Source organism: Strix aluco, chromosome 11 (genome assembly GCF_031877795.1).
Source record: "Strix aluco isolate bStrAlu1 chromosome 11, bStrAlu1.hap1, whole genome shotgun sequence".
NCBI lineage: Eukaryota > Metazoa > Chordata > Aves > Strigiformes > Strigidae > Strix > Strix aluco.
In genome coordinates, this window is record NC_133941.1 from 14989442 (window position 1) to 15009423 (window position 19982).

Below are 19982 nucleotides of genomic sequence, written 5' to 3' on the forward strand. Positions count from 1 at the left end.
TGAACACTATGTGAACAAAGGTGATGTCTAGCTTCTCTTCTGTCTTGTCACCACTGATGTTTTTGATCAATTATTCTGAAACAGATTTTAGTCTTCAAAATTTGTGAAATTTCTGGCTTCTGTTCCAATAAAAAGTTAGTACAGATCTGACTGACAATTTTTTCTAGACTAGGAAAACTCGTTTTTACACAGCTGTAATCACAGTATGCAGAAATTGATTAAAAAAAGTTTTCCTTGGAGAGTTCAAACTTCTTGTGATAAAATAGAAGTATAGAAAATGCTTCCAAAAGTTATGTTAGGTATTTCTCATAAAGCTTAAATGTTATTCTGTGATGTATAAACCTTCTAAAGACTATAACAGGCTGTGCTATAAATTATTTCTGCCATGTTATATTTACGAACATGTAAAATACAAATGCAGTACAAAAAGCCAGACTCTTAAAGACTTAGCTGGAGAGATTTGATGAGGACTACTCCCAGATGAGATGTCATGACAGGTCATGTAAGTATTAATATATTTCAGTGCAAAATCATTCTAAAGTGCAGTGAAGCTTAGGTTTTGCTTTTATCTTCAATAATAGGAGTAGAAAGTTTCTAAAATGAAGTCTGATGGAGCAAGCTGATTTAATTGTAGTATCTGTGAGAGCTACAATAATTTATTGTTGTGTGTAGGCCTTGATAGCTTTTAAAATTCTTGTTTCCTCTTTTCTTTCAGTATTTTTCTTTTCAACCAATTTCACCAAATGATAAGATTTAATGAGAATTCTTCCCCCCCCTTTTTTTTTTCATTCTATCTCGACCTTTTATTTTACTTTTTTCTTTTTAAAAAAAATGTTTATGGAAAAATGTTTTGTGAATAGAACAGTTAACATAAAAATGTTTATTTTCTGTCATGAGAAGGACTGGCCATTTAATAGAAAGATTAGTTGTTTTTTACAATCATTCATACAGCCTTTGCTCTATGATACAAGTAATTTTGATTCCATGGGTGAATATTAATAAGATTTTTAGGATTCTACTATTGGAAATCTGTCATGTTAGTAACGTTAGACTAACATACTAAGTAATTTACGTTGCATTTTACATGTAACTTGAAAAGTTGCTATTCAAAAAACCAACTCCATAATTATATTAGATATAGGCATATAACATAAAAGCTGGTTGGAAGTCTTCCAGAATAGGGAGGTGGTGGTGTGTGTGTGTGGTGGGTTTTTTGTTGTGGGTTTTTGGGGGTTTGTTTTGCTTTGTTTTAAAGTTGCATCCTTAGTCAGCTCCTTTGTGGTTTTTTTTAATTGATTTTTGGTGGAATACTCTTTCTCTTTGAATATATCCTTCAAGAAAGGAAAATATGGACTGCTGATAAAGATTATCATCATTTCAGTATCAGATATTTTCCAGAAAAGAAACAGCTAGTGAGATAAAAGATAAGAAACAGCAAGTTTAACATTCCAAGATTTTGTTTGTTTGTTTGTTTCCATTGCATTCTGGCACTTTGTTCTCTTTTGGCTGGAGCTGCTTTTCTGAAAGAGGATGCAGTTAATTTGGAAACTTGTGAGATGCACGAAGGGGTTTGGCATTCCCCTCAAAGTGCATTACTTTGCCTGTATGGCATGAAAATATGTTTGCTGTCATGGAAGATAGCTCTTCTCAACTTCTATTTTAAATTCTTTTGTCTTGAGATTTCTTATTGAAGTTTTACATCCTTTTATATCACTGAGCTTTTGTCTGGATTAAAACACACTGAAAAACTCTTCAGACAGGAACCACGGTGTATTTGCATAGTTGTACAACCCAGAAACATACCTGCCAGTGAAAACTGGTGTATCACAGTGTGATGCAAGTGAATGAATCTGCATTCAGGAGCAGGCTAGATTATTTTTCCCATTTCTACCATGTTAGCAGTAGGCAAAATTTGACAAGTCTTTTTTTTTTTTTTTTTCTTCTTGTTCTTCCCCTGCCCCCATCATCTTATGACTGATTTTTTTTTTTTTAAAGTGAAAATTTGTATTCTGGACTTTTTAAGTATATGGAAGGGAGCTGACTGTGTAACTATCAGGATTTTGATTCACACAAAAATTTTCTGGTCACTTTGTATGTCTGTAAGCAAGTGCTTCTCCTGCTGTTCATTTTAAAGCCATTCTCTTTGTATAGTTGAACTGGTATACATGTACCTATATCAGTAGAGTGTTATTCATTTACTGTGGTTTTGATTGTGCAATTGAACAAAACTGTTTAATGAGGGCATGGTCTTTCACAGAAGAAATGTGCTTTTACTCTGATACTAATTGTCAACTAACTGTTTTGAATGAGATTATTTCCATGTTCTACTGCTTGCTACAGTCATTGTGATTTTCTGGTGTTTTCAGTGAAACAGGGTTTGATTGAAAATGTGTTTACACATGAATAAAAGGAATTAGATCTTATAAAGACTTGTAAATGTAATTTTTTACATTATTTTGGTTATGAACAATGCAGCTGGCTGTTTACAGAAGAGAAAAGCCAAGAAAGCAGCACTGAAGTCAGTCCTACTTTTGGGAACCATGTCCATGGGCTTCTACAATTAATTATATTGCAAAGCCATTTGTGATTAATTATTAAGGCATTAATTATTAAGGGTACTAAAAATCTTAATGCTGTTTGCTAGTGAAATGCTGAACATATTTCAGTGGCATCAGACATTCAACTTAAGGTCACTGTACTACAGCTACTGTGGAAGTAATGACGGAAAAAGAGTACTCTTTCTACCCCATTGAAATTCATTAATATTTGCCTGCACTATATAGTGTCTCATGATTGCAAAGCCCAGATGAAGAGATACAATCAGGGCTTTGTCCTGTCGGATCTTGAAAAACCTCCAGAGACGAATGACACCACCTCTCTGGGCAACCATCTCCAATGATTGTAGTCAAAATATAACACTTGCAGGTATTGCAACGCTACTTTTAGGTTCCTGCTTGAAGCCTTCTCTTCTCTAGGCTGAACAAGCCCACTTTCCTCTGCCTCTTCTTAGAGGGCAAGTACTCAAGACCCCCTGGACTCATTCAAGTTCATCAAATCTGTCTTGTACTGTGGGGCTTAAAACTGGATGCAGTACCCTAGGTGAAGTCTAATGAATGCTGAGTAGAAGTTGATAATCTCTTCCCTTGATCTGCTTACTGGCTGTGTTCATATTAATACAGGCCAGGATGCTGTTTGTCACCTTTGCTGCCAGGTCACAGTGCTGGCTCCTGTTAAGCTTGCTGTCCACCAAGATCCTCAAGTCTGTTTCAGCAGAGCTGCTCCACAGTCCCTGCCTGGTACAGCTGCAGGACTTTGCTTCCATCTTTTGTCAAGATTTCCTAACGTTCTTGTCTGCCCATTCATCCAGTCTGTCTAGGTCCCTTTGGATAGCAGCTCTGCTCTTGAGCATATTGACTGGCCTCCCAGCTTGGTGTAATCTACAGGCTTTGTAAGCAAGCACTCTTGTCACCTCTTTTAGGCCACTGATAAAGATATTAAACAGGACAGGTACTAGTATGGATCCCATGGTACTCTTGTTACTGGTTTCCAGGTAGAGCACAACCTGCTAATCACTACCCTCTAAGCCTGATCATAGAACTAGTTTTTTACCTTGCCAGTTGTTTACATCCCTGCTGTCTGTTCCCAATTACCTTCTTCATCAAAAATGTTATTCAAGAAGACTTCACTATAATTTTGCCAGGGAACATAGTGAGGCTGTCAAGCCTGTAGTTCCCTGTTTTGTTCTTTTGGTCTCTTCTTGATTATGAGTGCAACATTTGCCTTCCTCTAGTTGTCAGAGGTCTCCCCAGTTTCCATGATTTTTCAAAGATGCTAGAGAGTGGGCTTGCAAGGACATCAGCCAGTTATCTCAACACCCTTGGATGCAGCCTGTTGAGTCCTATGGATTTGTATGGGTTGAGTTCTCACAAGTAAGCTCTGACTGAATACTCACTGTTGATACTAACTCTTGGTTGAACCCTTTCAAGAACCAACAGAGACCTGAGAGACCTTGTCATTGAAGACTAAAGTAAATACTTGTTTCCTACATAGTTCAGATTAACTTGAACTTGAGCTCAATTGCTCTGAGTTTATGAAGAGTGTGGATAGATTATTTCTACGCAGACCTTCTAATTGGATCGATCTGTGCTGTGATTTATCAAATAACTATAATGTCACATCTTACTTTTCTAGGCAAACTGTCTCAGTATCCTAAATACTTTCATTAATGGAGATATATGGGAAAGCTCTTTGTGGTTAATTGAGTGTTCATATGACATTATTTTGCAGAGAAGCTGTGAAGTTCTAATGCTAGTTTTGGTGGGACTGTTTCACACTGCACAGGTAGAATCCTCTCACACAGCTCCTATAGTGTGGATTATTGTTTTTGGCTCACTAATAATGGAAAAGATTTGGGCAAATAAGTTTGTATTTAGCTTACAAAAGAATAGTAGTATTAACTACAGTAAATACCATTCTTTGAGATGTGTTATCCCACACAGGAATAGGATTGGCTGAGAATAAGTGTTCTTTATTTCCTTAGTTGAAGACATAACAGATATTCAGGATATTCTGCTCAGATACTCTAGTCAAAAATATCTGTATGTGCTCCAGCATGTTTGGTGAAAGAGCATCAGCTTCTGAGAGAAAAATCTTGAAGTTACTGTAAATTAAATCACGTTATTGTATTTTTAAGTAGAATTTCTCTAGGAGTGAAACTTGTAAGGAAAATACAAACTTTAATTTCATATTATGAATACTTATCCTGTCAGACCTTGGAAAACCTCCAGGATTTCAGACTATGAATATTATCACTTGTTTATAAACAGCTTTTTGTACTGCAAACTGAGTAGTTAAAATATTTCCCATTCAAAAACCTCTGTTAATTTAACCAATGTAAGAAATAAGAAAATAATGAAAGAAAATTTCTCTCAGTCTGAGACTTATTATAGACTATAAAGGCAAAAGCTAAAATGTTAGAGGAATGATAGTGTGTCATCTAAATGACATTGTTTAGTCCTTGCATAGCTTTGATTCCCTGTGGATTTATAACAGTGGTTGCTAAATCTCAAAAAAAAATCTGAGTTTCATTTTTGCTTTAGTACCAAAAGTTCAGATGCTTTTTGGAACTTCGTCTGAACTGTCCTGTGTCTTAAATTGCTAACTTTGCCTAGCTGTATTATGAAACAAGGTATTACAGGAGTTTGGATTTTGCTTGCTTTTAGGCAGCCTAGAGAAAGCACTGGGGTACTCTTAGAACTGAATAAAATAGAACTAATTTTGATAAAAGAAACAGAAACAAAGTTGTAGTTAAGCAGAGTGATTCAAGCTTAGCTTGTCCTGGTTAAAGGATCAATTCAATTTGTAATTTTCCCCATATTAGCTTTCTAGGTTAATATCCTGATCTTACTGAATTGGGTTGGGTGGTTTTTTTTTTTTTCATTGACCTCACTGGAATAAGATCTTCACTCTGATCTCTGATTTTTGATGGGTGGTTGCTCCTTCATGTTCTTGAACTGATTCTCTGACAGTCTGAATCACAACGTTTTTAATTCGTTAAATGTCTGTAAACAGGGCCTAAAGCAGATTTTCTAATGAGTAATTTTGCAATACTCTTTTAAACAGAAAATTACATGAGAAGTTTGTGTAATCACTTCTTTAATCTTTCTGAATCTCACTGAAGAGATTTAGTCCATTTCCAAATGACTGGCAACAACAAAAAAAAATCACTGGATGTTTTCAGTGGTGTGCTGGCCCATATGGCAGCTATTGGCTGTGATGTAGAAATTTTTTAGTGGTAGTGGATTTGTTTGTTTTGGGACTCATAATAAAAAATGCTAAATTCCCTTTTAGTGATGTGGCTGAATTAGTGGAGGAAAAGTATATGAGGAGACAACCTTTCTTCCTCTTGACAGTAGGCAGAACTCTATGGAAACAGGGAAATTCAGCCTCAGTCTGAGTCACATAATGAAGTGGCCTGTTGTCTTGCAGTGATGATGCACTAGCCTCCCTAGGCTAAACTTTGTGTTTAATAGCTTGGAAGAATACCCAGACCTAGGTGGTTAGCAAAGCAAACAAGGTATGTTATGTACGCATGGAAAACAGGGCATCTTCCATTCTCCCTTCATCCTTAACTGTGTAGGAATGAAGACGGAATTTTAACCAGAATGTATTCTCTACAGACTACGCAATGGACATAGCATTGCACGCATTTTTCTGGTGGTGAAAGAGGTCTAAATTCTGCATTTCTTTAACTTCTGTTATGCTTTAATACATGTTTCATATAATTTTCAATACTCTCTTTTTTATAACTTAGGATACAAAGATAGCTTCACTTGAGCGCAATATAAGAGATCTTGAAGATGAGATACAGATGTTAAAGACAAATGGAGTTCTGAATACAGAGGACCGAGAAGAAGAAATCAAACAAATAGAAGTTTACAAGAGTCACTCAAAATTCATGAAAAATAAGGTAAGGTCTATTAATAAAATAGCTTAATGCTGTTTAAGTAATGGAAACAAAAGTTTCAACACAAGCAACTCTCTGCATGTCTTCTTTTGGTAAATCTTTACAATGCAATACTCAGTAGCTATGGAGGAGTGAAGCATTTTGATAAATAAAAATGTGTTTATGTTTTGACTTAGGAAGGTAAGGAAGAGCCTATTTCACTTCTGCAGAGGCTACTGCAATCCTGAGTCTATAACATGTTCCCTTTTCCCTTTCTTGTTTATGGTGTTTTAATGTTGGCTTCTTGAATTAGTTCATAATTTTGCCTTGCTCCATTTTGGTACAATTTTAATTGTGCATTTTTTCCTCGTTTTGACTGTAGTTTTACAGTAAGGACTGCTGTTCCATAGATGATGGCAAATTGTAATCTTCCAGTATTTTAGAGACTTGCATTTTGATGACGTTGTTCCTGCGTGGTACATTTCATTTCAAATTATTGTACATAGATAATTATGAGTTGACCACAAGCAGATAGTAAATGTATAGTGATGTCACACATTTCTTCTATCAAGCTCACAAAACAGTATTGCTTGTTCATTATTTCAAAATACATCAGAAGTAAAGCTTGATATCTAAATTGTTGTCCCATCTGGTCTTTTTACCTCCTTTCATTTTTATGTGCTCAGCTGCTGTCTAGGTAATACACCAAATAGTTTTTCTTGTGAGTTCTAATATTTCTTTTCTGATATTTTTATAATTGCCCTAAAGTTGCAATAAATATATAATGTTACAATTTGTGCTGGTTTATTCCCAGCTCTCTACCTTGAATGTGTTCTGTTCATGAAGTGATAAATACTGCATTATGGTACTTGATAAAAAGAAAAAAAAAGTTTGAAATTATGGAGACTGAAGCTGATGCTCCCATTTGCATATAAATAAATTTAGGTTTTGGAAATAGCATTTTTGGGTATTATTTATAAGCTAAACTAAGATGGGCTACACAAGTCACAGCAGCCTGAAGTGGAAACACTGAAGGGGAAAGACAGCCATCTCATCTTTTGCAGGGATGTTAAAAATTTGACCATAATGCCAGAGAAAAGTCTAGGCAAACAACTTCAGTAGTTATGATTATTATGAAATCTTACTTTATTTTAAAAGTCTTTCCATCCTAGTTATTTGTTTGGGTTCTTATTCTGTTTAATGTTGAGGGGTTTTTGTGTATGGGGAAATTGTGGATATGAAATTCTAAGGAACTGAGATGGATTGATTCACTTTTTCTGAAGTGTGTACTTGCAGCTCTGAAAAAACTGCTTAAGGAGGAGTTGGTACTACCTCTCTAGAGGTCATGTAAGCAAAAAAAGTAGGAGTTAATTGACTTAAAGCATAGTTCTCTGCCTACTGTTGTCTGTTGATGCTAAAAATACTTAGCAGTGTTGCTGTTTAAGTACAAAGTTTGCAATATCAGCTAGATAAACACCACTGCCACTCTTTCAGAGTTGGGCAAGCTAAGATTCAGAGAAAGTATGCAGCCTGGCTATGGTCAGAGAATGAAACGGTGTCAGCACTTTCTGGAGAATCTGAGTTCCCTGATTTTCTGTTTTCATGTGTAAAAGAGACCTTCTTGACAAGATGCTTTTACTTTATCTGAATTCCACAGTGAGTAAAGGAGTAAGAAAATTTACCACTGTGTAGTATTGGATACTGAAGATTTTCCATCTCAGAAGACCTGTTACTGACTCCCAGTTTGGAAACTGTAGTATCTTGTAAACTACACAGGAAATGCTGATGTCTTGGGACATGGGGCATATTTTTATCTTCTCCTGGGGTTTTGTGCTACAGAAGAAATGGAAGTGTTAGTGCCCATGTGAAATTAATCCAGATATATTAAAAAATTTTTTTAAAAATTGAAAGAATATATTTATTCTGTTGAAAAAAGTGGCTCTAAGCTACTGAAAAGTAACTAAAGTTGATAAGGAGCATTATCATCAGGAAAATTATTTTGCCTATTTAAACATTGTTAATTTCAAAGCAATTCAGTTTTAGTAATGTACAGCAGAGCTCTGAATGCATCTTAGCAAATCTGTTGATATAAAAATAATTTACAAAGCCTAGTATTTTGTTAACAATCTTCTGATGTTTTTGAGAGGAAATTCTTCAGTATATTTCTGTGGCACAGAAAGCAGATGAATGAGAAAACTATTAAACACGCCTTGTTTTGCCACAATCTTCTGATCTTTGATAAATGCCATTCTGATGAAACTTTGTCTGTTTTCTTTCACCAGTCTTTTTCTTCCACTTAAAATTGAGATTTGCAGCAGAAGATACTATTTTTATCATTCATCTGAGAACCTTTCAAGGTGGAAAAGTATTTATGTAGCTGTCAGCAAATGGATCTTATTATACCTGATCTGTTGAACCCAAGATTGTTGATAAATTCTGATAAACAGAAGTCTTGATTGATGGCAAAGAGCAGAACAAAACTCTTCTCACAGTTAACATTCTTAGGTGCTATAAGGCTCTTAATACTTCACATTTATTCTCAAAGTATAACTTGTGTTAGATCTGTTCTTGATTTAAATAAATGGGAAGGTATTAAGTAGAGGCCAATACTGAATATTATTTATTGTATGTGAGTGGCAGAGAATGTTGGGAAGTGTTCCTTTTCTTAACTGATTCTTAGTAATATTCACTCCTTCCAAATATATAGGCTTTAATTTTGATTTGCAGTTATATAGAAGTTGTAGAAATGAGAAAGAGACTTGCTTAGATTTTTGCCTTTGTCTTTTGTTTGTACTGACATCAGGAGATCTCATTGAATCACGACTGCTGGTCTTCCACATGACTTAAGATATAGCAAAGTGAAAATGTTTGCACATCTGCTGGAGACAGAAATTTATTTCATGCCCTGTTTAATTTCTTTTGCACACTAATAGATAATGCAGAATTTTAAAAAAGCAAATATGCCCAGGTCTAATCATTTCCTTTAAAAAGTTACGTGGTTTCTTGTTATGCCTTTTGTATTTTTGATCCTTAATTTTTTTAAATGGAAGTTTTAGTACATTTTCACCATTACACTTTATTTTAATAAAACACCAGCCAAAAGCATAATTAAACACATTTTTTGTGTTGTTTTGGGTTTTCTTTTATTTTTTTAATTTGAGAGCTCTAACACATTTTTAAACTCCTGGCAATTTGTGGGTCTTGTAGCCAGAACTTTATACTAAACAGATTCTGTTTCTAAAGCACAAAGAACATACCTGCAATGAAAATTAAACTTGGGGTTTTTTTTGTTGTTGATTATTTCTCAGGGTGTGGATTGTGTCATGGAAAAGCAGGAAGAGTTTCTAGGAGAGATTAAGCATCTGTGATGTTCACATGGGTCTCATATAAAGCATGTGATGTAATTCAGATTGGCTGCAGATCTACCTTGTGTCATTATATCTTGTAGACAGATTTTCCCATTGTTCATTTTGTATAAATTTTGGTCTCGGTTGTCACACTTGCTTACATGTTCTGGCAAGGGATGGAGGAAGGCGGTTTACTTTCAAGAGAAAGTTTTCTCTAGCAGTTTGTTAATTCCACTCTACATTTTCTTAACATCTGATTTTTGTATGTTTCTTATTTTGATATTTTCAGACTGTGAAGGTGACTGCTTTTAGTGCTAATATAGATTCTTGATTTCATACAGTAGCTCAGGGGTGGCTAGCCAGGTACCTTAACCTGCTAGATAAATATACTGAGATTTATAAAGAAAAATAAGGAATACATATGTTAAGACGTGCATATGGACTATAGTTGGAAGGAACATTTTTTCATTTTTAAGGATATGCTTGCAATGTATCCTTCCATCTAGCCCTTCTAGTTTTATTGCATCCCAAATGTCTGTTGGGATGCAACTGATAGGAGAGGATGGAAAGAGCTCTTCTAGCACTTCTTTGGTTGTTGCAGAATTGAAACTTGAATTTAAAAAAAAAATATCTAGACCTTACAGTCATCAAGAAAACTTTCCAGATATAAAGGAAGTGTGGTTTCTCTGAGTTATGCAGATACACTGACGTGTTTTATTTCAAATAATCCTTATGAGATGATGTACCTGAACTCATCTGGTGACCAGTGTTATTTCACACGACTTTAAGAATAATAGTTATGTCATCTAATTCACAATCCTTTAGCATCATTCTTTGTATTGTCCAGTGCTTTGTTCAGATTCATATATTTTAAATCCACCACACTTCTGCATTCTGTGGGTATGTGTCCCATTTATCGTTGTGGAAAGGGAAGAATAATCACAATTCCATGACATTTACTGATGAACCTTAAAATCACTTAAATTCAGAAGCTCTGTCTTAGTGACTGGGTTTCTGCTGTTTCTCCTAGGATATGCTTTTACAGTCTCGCAGACCTTTCACTCTGTGGAATTTTTTATAACGTTTTCCCCAGACTTCTCTTAAGTAAATCTCTTTGGCTTGGCTTTCCTAGTACCTGAGAATTCCATATGAACTGCCAGGGAGGGAAAAAGGAGGTGGGGATTGTGGGCAGCAACACATTTTCAAGAAGAGTAAGGTTAAAATTCCACTTCTCTGTTTTCCTCTCCTTACTGAGATGCCTGCTTTTCCTTATCAGGCTCCTGAAAAAAACCTTGATTCACTCTGGCTGGTGATAAGTCACAAGAATCATGCTGTTGGAAGGAATAGGCTATTGGATTGAATTTATACTTTCATGAACATTTTTTTTCCCTATGCATTTTTGCTGTCCTGCCAGACTTGCCTCACACAGGATAAATTCCTTTGAACTTAAGTGAGGTCCATGGTGAATTTATAGGCCAAATCATTGTGTATAATCTTTAAGAGTTTCCTTTTAACTTCTGCAACAGCAGGACGATCATTCTGAAGACAGGGTACATTAAATTACAAGAAACTCAATTGTGAGTGTAAGTCTGAATCTTAATTCTCTTCCAGAATTTACAGGTGTCTGAGTTGTCATATCATGGTCGTTCACACCTTTTAGATTTCAAGTGCAACTATGAATTGGAAATGAAATTCATGATCTAACCTTTTTTTTTCCTCCATTACAGATTGACCAACTGAAACAAGAACTCTCAAAGAAAGAATCAGAACTTCTTGCCTTACAAACTAAGCTTGAAACCCTTAGCAATCAGAATTCAGATTGCAAGCAACACATTGAAGTGCTTAAAGAGTCACTTACTGCCAAAGAACAGAGAGCTGCCATACTTCAGACAGAGGTATTGTATCTTCTAATCATAAAATGCAATAGAAATATTTTGTTAATAGCATCTGTCAAGGTGATGATGTGTTTGTTGCAAGTCTGTGTAGAAGGCAATTTGTTAAAGAATAGTGAAATAATTTAAAGCCCTTTAAATGCCAATATGTTTGGTATGTATTTTCTGGTAGTACACTAGCTCTCATTGTAGAATTTTTTTAGAAGCATCTGTGATTTCATTTTAAGAAAATGTTTGTGCCTAATTCTTGTTGGCTTGTGGGGGGAATTGGGCCTTAATGACTCGATTGTTGTGATTTCATTCCTTGTTTCTTCATCTGTTAGTTCACTGAGTTTTTCCTTTCTGTTGCTCTGCCATGATGCTTCTTTTCTACTATGTATTTCTCTTTTGAAGAGTGAAGCTACTGATGTATTTTGAAGGGATCTGTTGGAATGTGCATGTTATTAATCTGTGGTTATTGTTTTAAGTGCAATTTATTTTAAAATATGAATAATTTCAGTCTTTAAAACAGGCCAGTATGTTACCTATGTATGTATCTACAAAGTCAGATCATAAAAATATGGGTGGTGAAATACACAGTTGATGGTTGTCACACAATGGAATACGTAAATCCAGTGTTAAAAATGTTGTCCATTAGTTCATTTCCTAGGGTTTTAAAAAGTTCATAGACTTGGAGCACACAGTACTGATTAGATTGATTCCTATTATAACTGCTTCATTTTATTTTTAATGTGTGTACTCCTTTCAAGAAACAGAAATACCTGTGAAATTCAGTCATACAGGGCATATAGTTTCTATTCAGAGAAGCATATTATTTAAGGTGTACAAAAATCTTACAGAATGTTTCAAATTTCTGGCTAACAAAGCTCTAGGAGAAAAAACAGCTTAAACTCATCATTCTTATGGAAGCAGGAAATAAATAGTTCTAAGATTCTGATTATCTCTGTGCTGTATGTCTTATCCTCTGTATATTAAGAAGATACAGATGAAATCTTGCAATTTCCAGCTTGTGTTTAATAGGCCAGCCTGTATACAATACAAAATAATGATAGTAGAACAAGGGGAAAAACTCCAGCAATTTTGGCAGATCTCAATCTAGCTTTTGAGTAGTAAAGATTACATATTTTAAATCTTTTGGTATACAAATCTGTTTTGCAAGATTTGAATTACCTGTTATGCTGCTGAGGCTGGTAGTGAATTCCATTGGCTCTTCACTAATTTGATTTCCTAACTCTTTAATAGACTATTATGTATGCAAGGCATTACAGTCTTGAGGCTGGCAAATGGGCAGTGGTAAAAAGAACTGAATCTACAGTGTTCTCAATGCTGCAGTTGTGCAGAGAACAAGTTGGTGGAGAACCAGTTGGTTTCTGACAGGTATTCCAATAACAAATGAAAAATGAATGTTAAATGGCCAGAGAGGTAGCTTGATAGAAGGAATGCTCTGTAATAGCAAAGAATTGATCCCTTTTGTTTGGCCTAATATCATGTTATTTGTGATATAAGTAATTGTGATATTTTGTACAAATAATATGAGATTCAATGAAAACAACCAAGTATCTGTTTAGGTACAGGATTAGTGAAAGATATGTTCAGTATAATTTTGATTCAGTGGAAGAGATAAATTCCTGGTTTTGATTATTTCTTTTAATTAACCCTTTACTTCTGTATAATCCAAAGCATTGGTTTGTTTCTGAATGGAATAACACTGTAAGCTAAGTGGGTCATTGCAGATATGAGACTTAAAAATGAAGTGAAACAAGTCGTAAAAGTCCTCACAGTATATCTTGGTTCTAGATGGTTAAGGGCTGTCTCTGCATGGACTTGCTAAATCAATTGAGCCTGAATTTTTTTGTGCCTAAATCTTCAAAAATTGTGGGCTTTATTTCATATGCATTATTGTCAGCCTTCAGTAATTACATTACCTCATAAATTGATGAAGCTCTGAAACACTGCAAACTATTTTATATTTCCCATAGAAATCTAGGTGATTTCCATTTTCTGCTTTGAGTAGGGTGTAGGTAATGATTTTGTCAACAACAACAATTTTTGAGTTTCTTTCTCTTTTTAAGATACCTTTGTAAAGGGAATTGGGGAAAGTTGGTGAATTATGTCCACCTCTATGGGAAGTAATTTTAGTTAAAATTTGCTGTAATTGTCTGTTCATGTACAGGAGACTTTTGGCGGAAGGGTCATATTAATGTAGCTTTTTTTTCTGGGAGATCATATGAAAATGAAGGTCTCTGAGTATTGGGTTAATACTAGACTTCATTTTGGGATGTGGTCTCGAGATGAATTAGAAGTAACATAAAGAAAACAAGTTCCAATCCCAGTTATGCACATGTATTGATGCAGCCACTATTTGAAATGGTTTACCAAATAAATTTGATCTAATAGCAGATTTAAAATGGGAAATAAACACTTGCCTGAAAATGTCTTCTATTTATTTTTGAAAAGATAGCATTACAGGATGTGCTCTTATATGCACCATTTACCTCTAAGGCAGAGACTTTAAATAACCTGTGTTAAACTTTAAATTATGTCAGCAATTTATCTGATCTCAAAATACTTTAATAACATGCATACTTTGGACAATATTAATTAAATCTAATTTCTTATCCATTTACAATGCACTGGATGTTTTATTACTTTCCTGTACTTTATTGTGGGGTTGTAGCACATCTCAGATCTGCTGAAAAAGATCTTTTATCTTATGTATGTAGAAATAAAGCACGTTGTGTACCCATTAGTTTCTCAGGCCTGGACTTACCAGGAGAGAACAGTACTTTTGTTTGTTATTTTAAAGCCTTGGGGTTGTTGTAGGCATGTCACAGGCCATACAACTTTCCATCTAGAAGACTAGATATTCAGGGATGAGAAATGAAGAGCAATTTCTGGAGTTAAATAATATTGAGGCTCACAAAAGATATGTGGTTAATCTGAACATACATTTCACCTCTTTTGAACAGACTTTGAATCAAGACCTCCTTAAAACTACTGACCCTATCCAGTCTTGTTTCCCGGAATAGAGTCTTATAGCAGCTTTCAGCTAGGCATAACAAATATACTCATATAACCAAACACAGGATTTGTCATAAATTGCTGTGTAACTATGTGACAATGTTACTTGCTTTCTCTAACAATCATGAAAACAAGTGACAGATCTCTGTGTCCAAGCAATTTCACAGATTAAAAAATAGGATTCTTCAAGGCTGATGTGCATGTTCTAATGATGTTCTATTGTTACATATTTTTAAAACTCTCAGGGTTTCAGCATATTTCTTACCACCCTGCTGCATGTTAGGGAGTTTTTCTGGTTAAAAATGATTGCCAGGCTGTCTCTTCTCCACAAACTCTTATGTTACAACTTCCAGACTGGGTGTGCAGTTTATTGGAGAGGAAGTCTGTTAAACTGTGGGTGTTCTGGAGAAGTGTGCTGGAGCTCTGAGGAACACAGAAGCTGGACAGCGGCTGAATTTGTAGATTTCTATGTCTACTCCTGTAGGCCAAAGTCCTTGTTTCTTATCAATATTTAGACAAAAGCAGAAAGAACACTTCCCTAACATAAGTGAAGACACCTCAGTAACAATTAATTACTGAGGCTATACACCACTCACTGGATGCCATAAGTTTGAGGGTTTTTATAGCTGATCTTGTTCCTAGCATTAGTCAGTTATGACATGGTTAAAAGCAGGCGGTTTGTGCTGCTTGCACTTCTTATTCAAGATGGAAATGCCTCCTTTTTCTCTTATTTCTTTTGCATGCTTATTTGACCCTCATATATTTTGACTGACCAGAGGGCAGTGGCAATAAGAATTAAGTAATTTTTTTGCTTGTTTCATTGTATGCTTCGTTGTATATTTCAATTAACAAATTCATGCCTTCAAGCTGCATTCTCCTGTTACATCCTGTACAAACTAAATGTGATGCAGTGAGACAGGAAAATTCAAAATGATTCCTTTGATTAAAATTTTCCTGAATTCACTTTATACCTACTCTTGGTTTTATGGGGAAACTTTTTGGTAATCGCTTTGCAAATGTCAGCTTCATATAACTCAACAATGTCTGTCTTCAGTACTCAGAAATATCCTGTCTTTCAAAAGGACATTTTACCTTTCAATTTAAGATTTAGTTTGGAGAACTCTTGGGGGAGTAGAGGGAATGTTTATATCTCATATGAATCTTTGCTGAAAATATTACAAATGTGATGTGTGAGAGACTCTATGTGGGCTATCCAAGTATGAGGAATAAAAATGCTGCTTTGCTAGCTGTGCTCTGAGACCTGGGTTTTAAGCTGACTAGGCCAAGGTCTAGACTGTGGTGTGGTAGCAATACAGCAAAAACGATTCTAGACGTAGCAGGTTTTGTTTTCTGCAACTGGGAATTGGGAAAAGATTTGTTTGCTTAGAGCAACTGAACCTTTTATTTCCAGGCCTCGGGTCTTATCTAAAGGTAGGGCAATGTCTTCCAGCAGCAGCTGCAGGGCAAATGGCAGCCCTCCAGCAGGTGGAAATCATTATGGATGTACTGTACAAGCTATTATTGGTCATTCCCAGATGAGTAAAGTTAATAACATTTTGGCCTGCATTAAGCCACACTCCTGTCTTCCTTCATGTCCAAAATGTCTATTTGTAGAATGGACAGGTTTTCTTAATTATCACTGTAGAATTCTATGCTGCCCTAAAACATACTCATAACCTGCCTTAAGAGCTTCTCTCTGGAGGTGAAAGTAACCATCAAAGGCTAGTTCTAATCTGGAGCGCAGTAATGTATTCATAGTTGCAGTGTCAACTTCCTGCCTAAATAGGATTACTTTGTAATCACCTTGTTGTAATTAAATCAGCTTAGTAAATCCTGTAATAAAAGAAATCCTCAACAGAATCTCAGTTACTTCATAGCAAGCCTTTTATTATTATTTAGCTTAATAATGGTGCTCTGCAAGTTATCTTGAGGTTTTGGAGACAGCAGCTGCATATGATGCAACAGGATGTGATTCATAGAATCACAGAATGGTTGAGGTTGGAAGGGAGCTCTGGAGGTCATCTGGTCCAACCTTCCTGCTCAGGAAGCTGGTTGTCCAGGACCATGTCCACATAGCTTTTGAATATCTCCAAGGTTGGAGACTCTCTGGGCAACACGTGCCAGTGCTCGGTCACCCACACAGCAGTATCTCCTGATGTTCAGACGGATCCCTCTGGTGTTTCAGTTTGTGCCCATTGCCTCTTGTCCTGTTGCTGGGCACCACTGAAAACAGCCTGGCTCCATCTTCTTTATGTCTTCCCTTCAGATATTTATGCACAGTGATAAGATGCCCCCTTTTCTTTTCTAGGCTAAACAGTCCCACCCCTCTCAGGCTTTTGTCATGCGAGAGATGCTCCAATTCTTTAATAAAGCCCTTAATTAACATCTTAATTGCTTTGTGGTGCTTCACCAGACTCTCTCCAGTATGTCCATGTTCTTCTTGTACTGAAGAGCCCAGAACTGGACACAGTACCCCAGGTGTGGCCTGACCAGTGATGAATGGAGGGGAAGGATCACCTCCCTGAACCTGCTGGCAACACCCCTCCTAATGCAACTCAGGATACTATTTGCCTTTTTGCCTCAAGGGCACATTGCTGGTGTTCAACATGGTGTCCACCAGGACCACACGAGGTCCTTTTCTGCAAATCTGCTTTCCAGCTGGGTGGACCCCAGCATATACATGTGCATGGAGTTGTTCCTCCCCAGGTGCAGGACTTTACGTTTCCTTTTCCTGAACTGCATGAGGTTCCCATCAGCCCATTTCTCCAGCCTGCTGAGGTCCCTCTGAACAGCAGCATGACCCTCTGGTGTATCAGCTGCTCTTCCCAGTTTTGTACCATTAGCAAACTTGCTGAGGCTACACACTGCCCAATCATTCAGATCGGTAATGAAGATGTTGAACAGGACTGGATGCAGTATTGACCCCTGGGGTACAATACTGGTTCTACTTGAGTCTCCTGATTCTACTTGATACTCCTCCACCTCCCTCCATGGTCCTCACAAGCCAAGTCTAATAGGGCATGAGGCTTAGAAGTAATCTGTTGGTATTAATTATTGTTTCTTGTAGTTCAGGTATCCCTGGAAGCTTGTTAGTTTCACTTTCATTGTTGGTGAATTCTATCAGTGTTTGTTATTCAGTAGAATAGATAATTTTTTTGTATTGTTTCAAGTCTGGACTTTTCATGATGTCTTAGCAAAATTGGCACAGAAAATATTACTAGTTTAAAAGTATAGTTTAAGTTTGAACTCATTCTTACATAGTTGGTTTCAACAGTCAGAAATGAAGTGTAAGTGGAATTACAATAATTCTTAATCTCTGCAGAATATTGACTACTATTGAGAGGCATGACTAGCATATCTGTTCTGATAGTCGTTTTACATGTGTTATAACAGATCATCAGAAGTAAGAGGACATCTGGATTTTTTTGATGACTATACCTAATTTCCTTCAAATGATGATAATTGGTTAAGATTTCAGGTACAATGACACTTTGCCATATGATGTAAGAAAATTTGAAGCCAATAGTAAATAAGTCTAGATTTAAACACGATGTGCTTTTTGCATGGTGTTTCTGTTGTCTCGGTGATGTCAGTGTTTTGGTGGTTTTTTAATAGGTTTATTTGATTAGAAAAGCTATCATTTGAAGTTTTTATTGACAACTGAAACAAAGAGATATGATCCTGTAAAGCAATAACTATCATGGTGGCCAGAGTTGGGAGGTCTGAAAATGGTTTATTGCCAGTAGGAAAAATGTTTGGAATCAGTCCTTAGAAGGTTCACCACCTCTGCTACATGCATTTCATTTTGTTCCATTTTTAAGGGTATATATGATAATAGTGCCAAACTATGCAAACTTTTCCTACTCAAATGTATATAGACTTTGTTTTGATTATCTCTTTGTTAGTGATGTGAAAACCCTGAGGTCAGATGAAAATGAGCCAAGGTCAGGCTACTCCAGCTATAGAACACTGAAAATGTCACTGCGCTTCATACAGAATTGTTAAAAGGAAGAATATTAGAGTTGCTGAGGTTTTCCTTGTTGTTGTGAAAAAGCTATAGATGTTAATTTTTAAATGAAGCCTTGTACTGTTACTACAGAGGGGAAGAAATTAAACAGCATTAATGATCCTTTTTGATGATTTAAAAAGATGAGGTGCTACCGTTTGTATACTCTAAAAAGTTGTAGATGGTACAGTTTGAGACTATAGTTGCAGTGACTAGTGCTTAACTACTGCTCTTACCATCAGGAAGAAAACCTTACATAAATTGATGCAAATAAATTCATTTCAGCTGAGTAGCTCAGTGGAGAAAAACATTCATTTTTTTAAGCAATTCTGACACAAACATACTTAGCACTTTGTTACTTAGTGTATCATTGCTTTAGATAACACACCTGCAAACTGGCAAGTGTGGTGTTTGAAGGTTAATGAACTGTGAAATAAGTAATTGTCTACAAAGAAATTTTGTAAATTGTGAGCATAGTCCTGTCAAATGGAAAAAAATAGATTAGAAAAATAGGTGAAGTCTGTACTGTAACTGAATACTGATGTGTTCAGCATACATGTATTAATATAGAAAACCTAATAAAAATGAAGAGGAAAGGTGATTATAGTAGGTATTTATTGCAATCTGTTTTTTCTTTCAAACAAATCTGTTTATAGAGAAGGACTGTGAAATGATTGACTTCTTGGCAGTTCATAGTTTGCGTAAAGAGCAAATAAAAGCAGACAGCACAAAAAACTTGGAACAAAACTACAAACGCTTTATTTTTCTATTACAATACTGATATTTGATATTGCTTGAAATGTAAATCTGCTTTTAATTTTACAATAATAATGGTATAACCGGTTATTTTACTCTCACATTTTTATTTTTCTAAGTTAGAGTTTTACTTTGAAATTGTATTTTTCTATTGTTTTGTGATTTTTCTTGTTTCAAATCAGGCTGGGCCAGATATTTCAGTGTGGTCTTTTTGCTGTGCTGCCAGTGTATTGTTCTGGTAGATCTGCTGTGCATGCAAGGGAAAGATCACCCACTGTAAAAAGCTCTATTCTGGAGGCTTGCGTACCATTTACTCTCTCTGTCACTCTGCAGCTGTTCACAGCTTTCTTGACAGTGTGTTGCATATTTCAAATGCAGCTTTATCTTAGGTGGAATTTGCCAGACATTTCACTTTTTATACAGTTTTCATGTTTTGTGTGCGTCATGACAGTTTAGAACAGGAGAGAGGAGCATAGCAGCAAGGCAGTAAATTCAAAGAGGTAACCTGAAAGAAC

General features: G+C 35.8%; 1 protein-coding gene across 7 annotated transcripts in view; it reads left to right on the top strand.

Annotated features, from left to right (window-relative positions):
* Positions 1 to 19982, top strand: part of ERC2 (ELKS/RAB6-interacting/CAST family member 2) — a 531221-nt gene that overhangs the window by 134110 nt on the left and 377129 nt on the right. For all 7 annotated transcript variants that reach the window (XM_074836238.1, XM_074836236.1, XM_074836240.1 and 4 more), the window contains 2 exons: positions 6314 to 6469; positions 11520 to 11687. In XM_074836238.1, coding sequence (XP_074692339.1) covers positions 6314 to 6469; positions 11520 to 11687 — 324 coding nt within the window. The remainder of the gene's footprint in view (positions 1 to 6313; positions 6470 to 11519; positions 11688 to 19982) is intronic.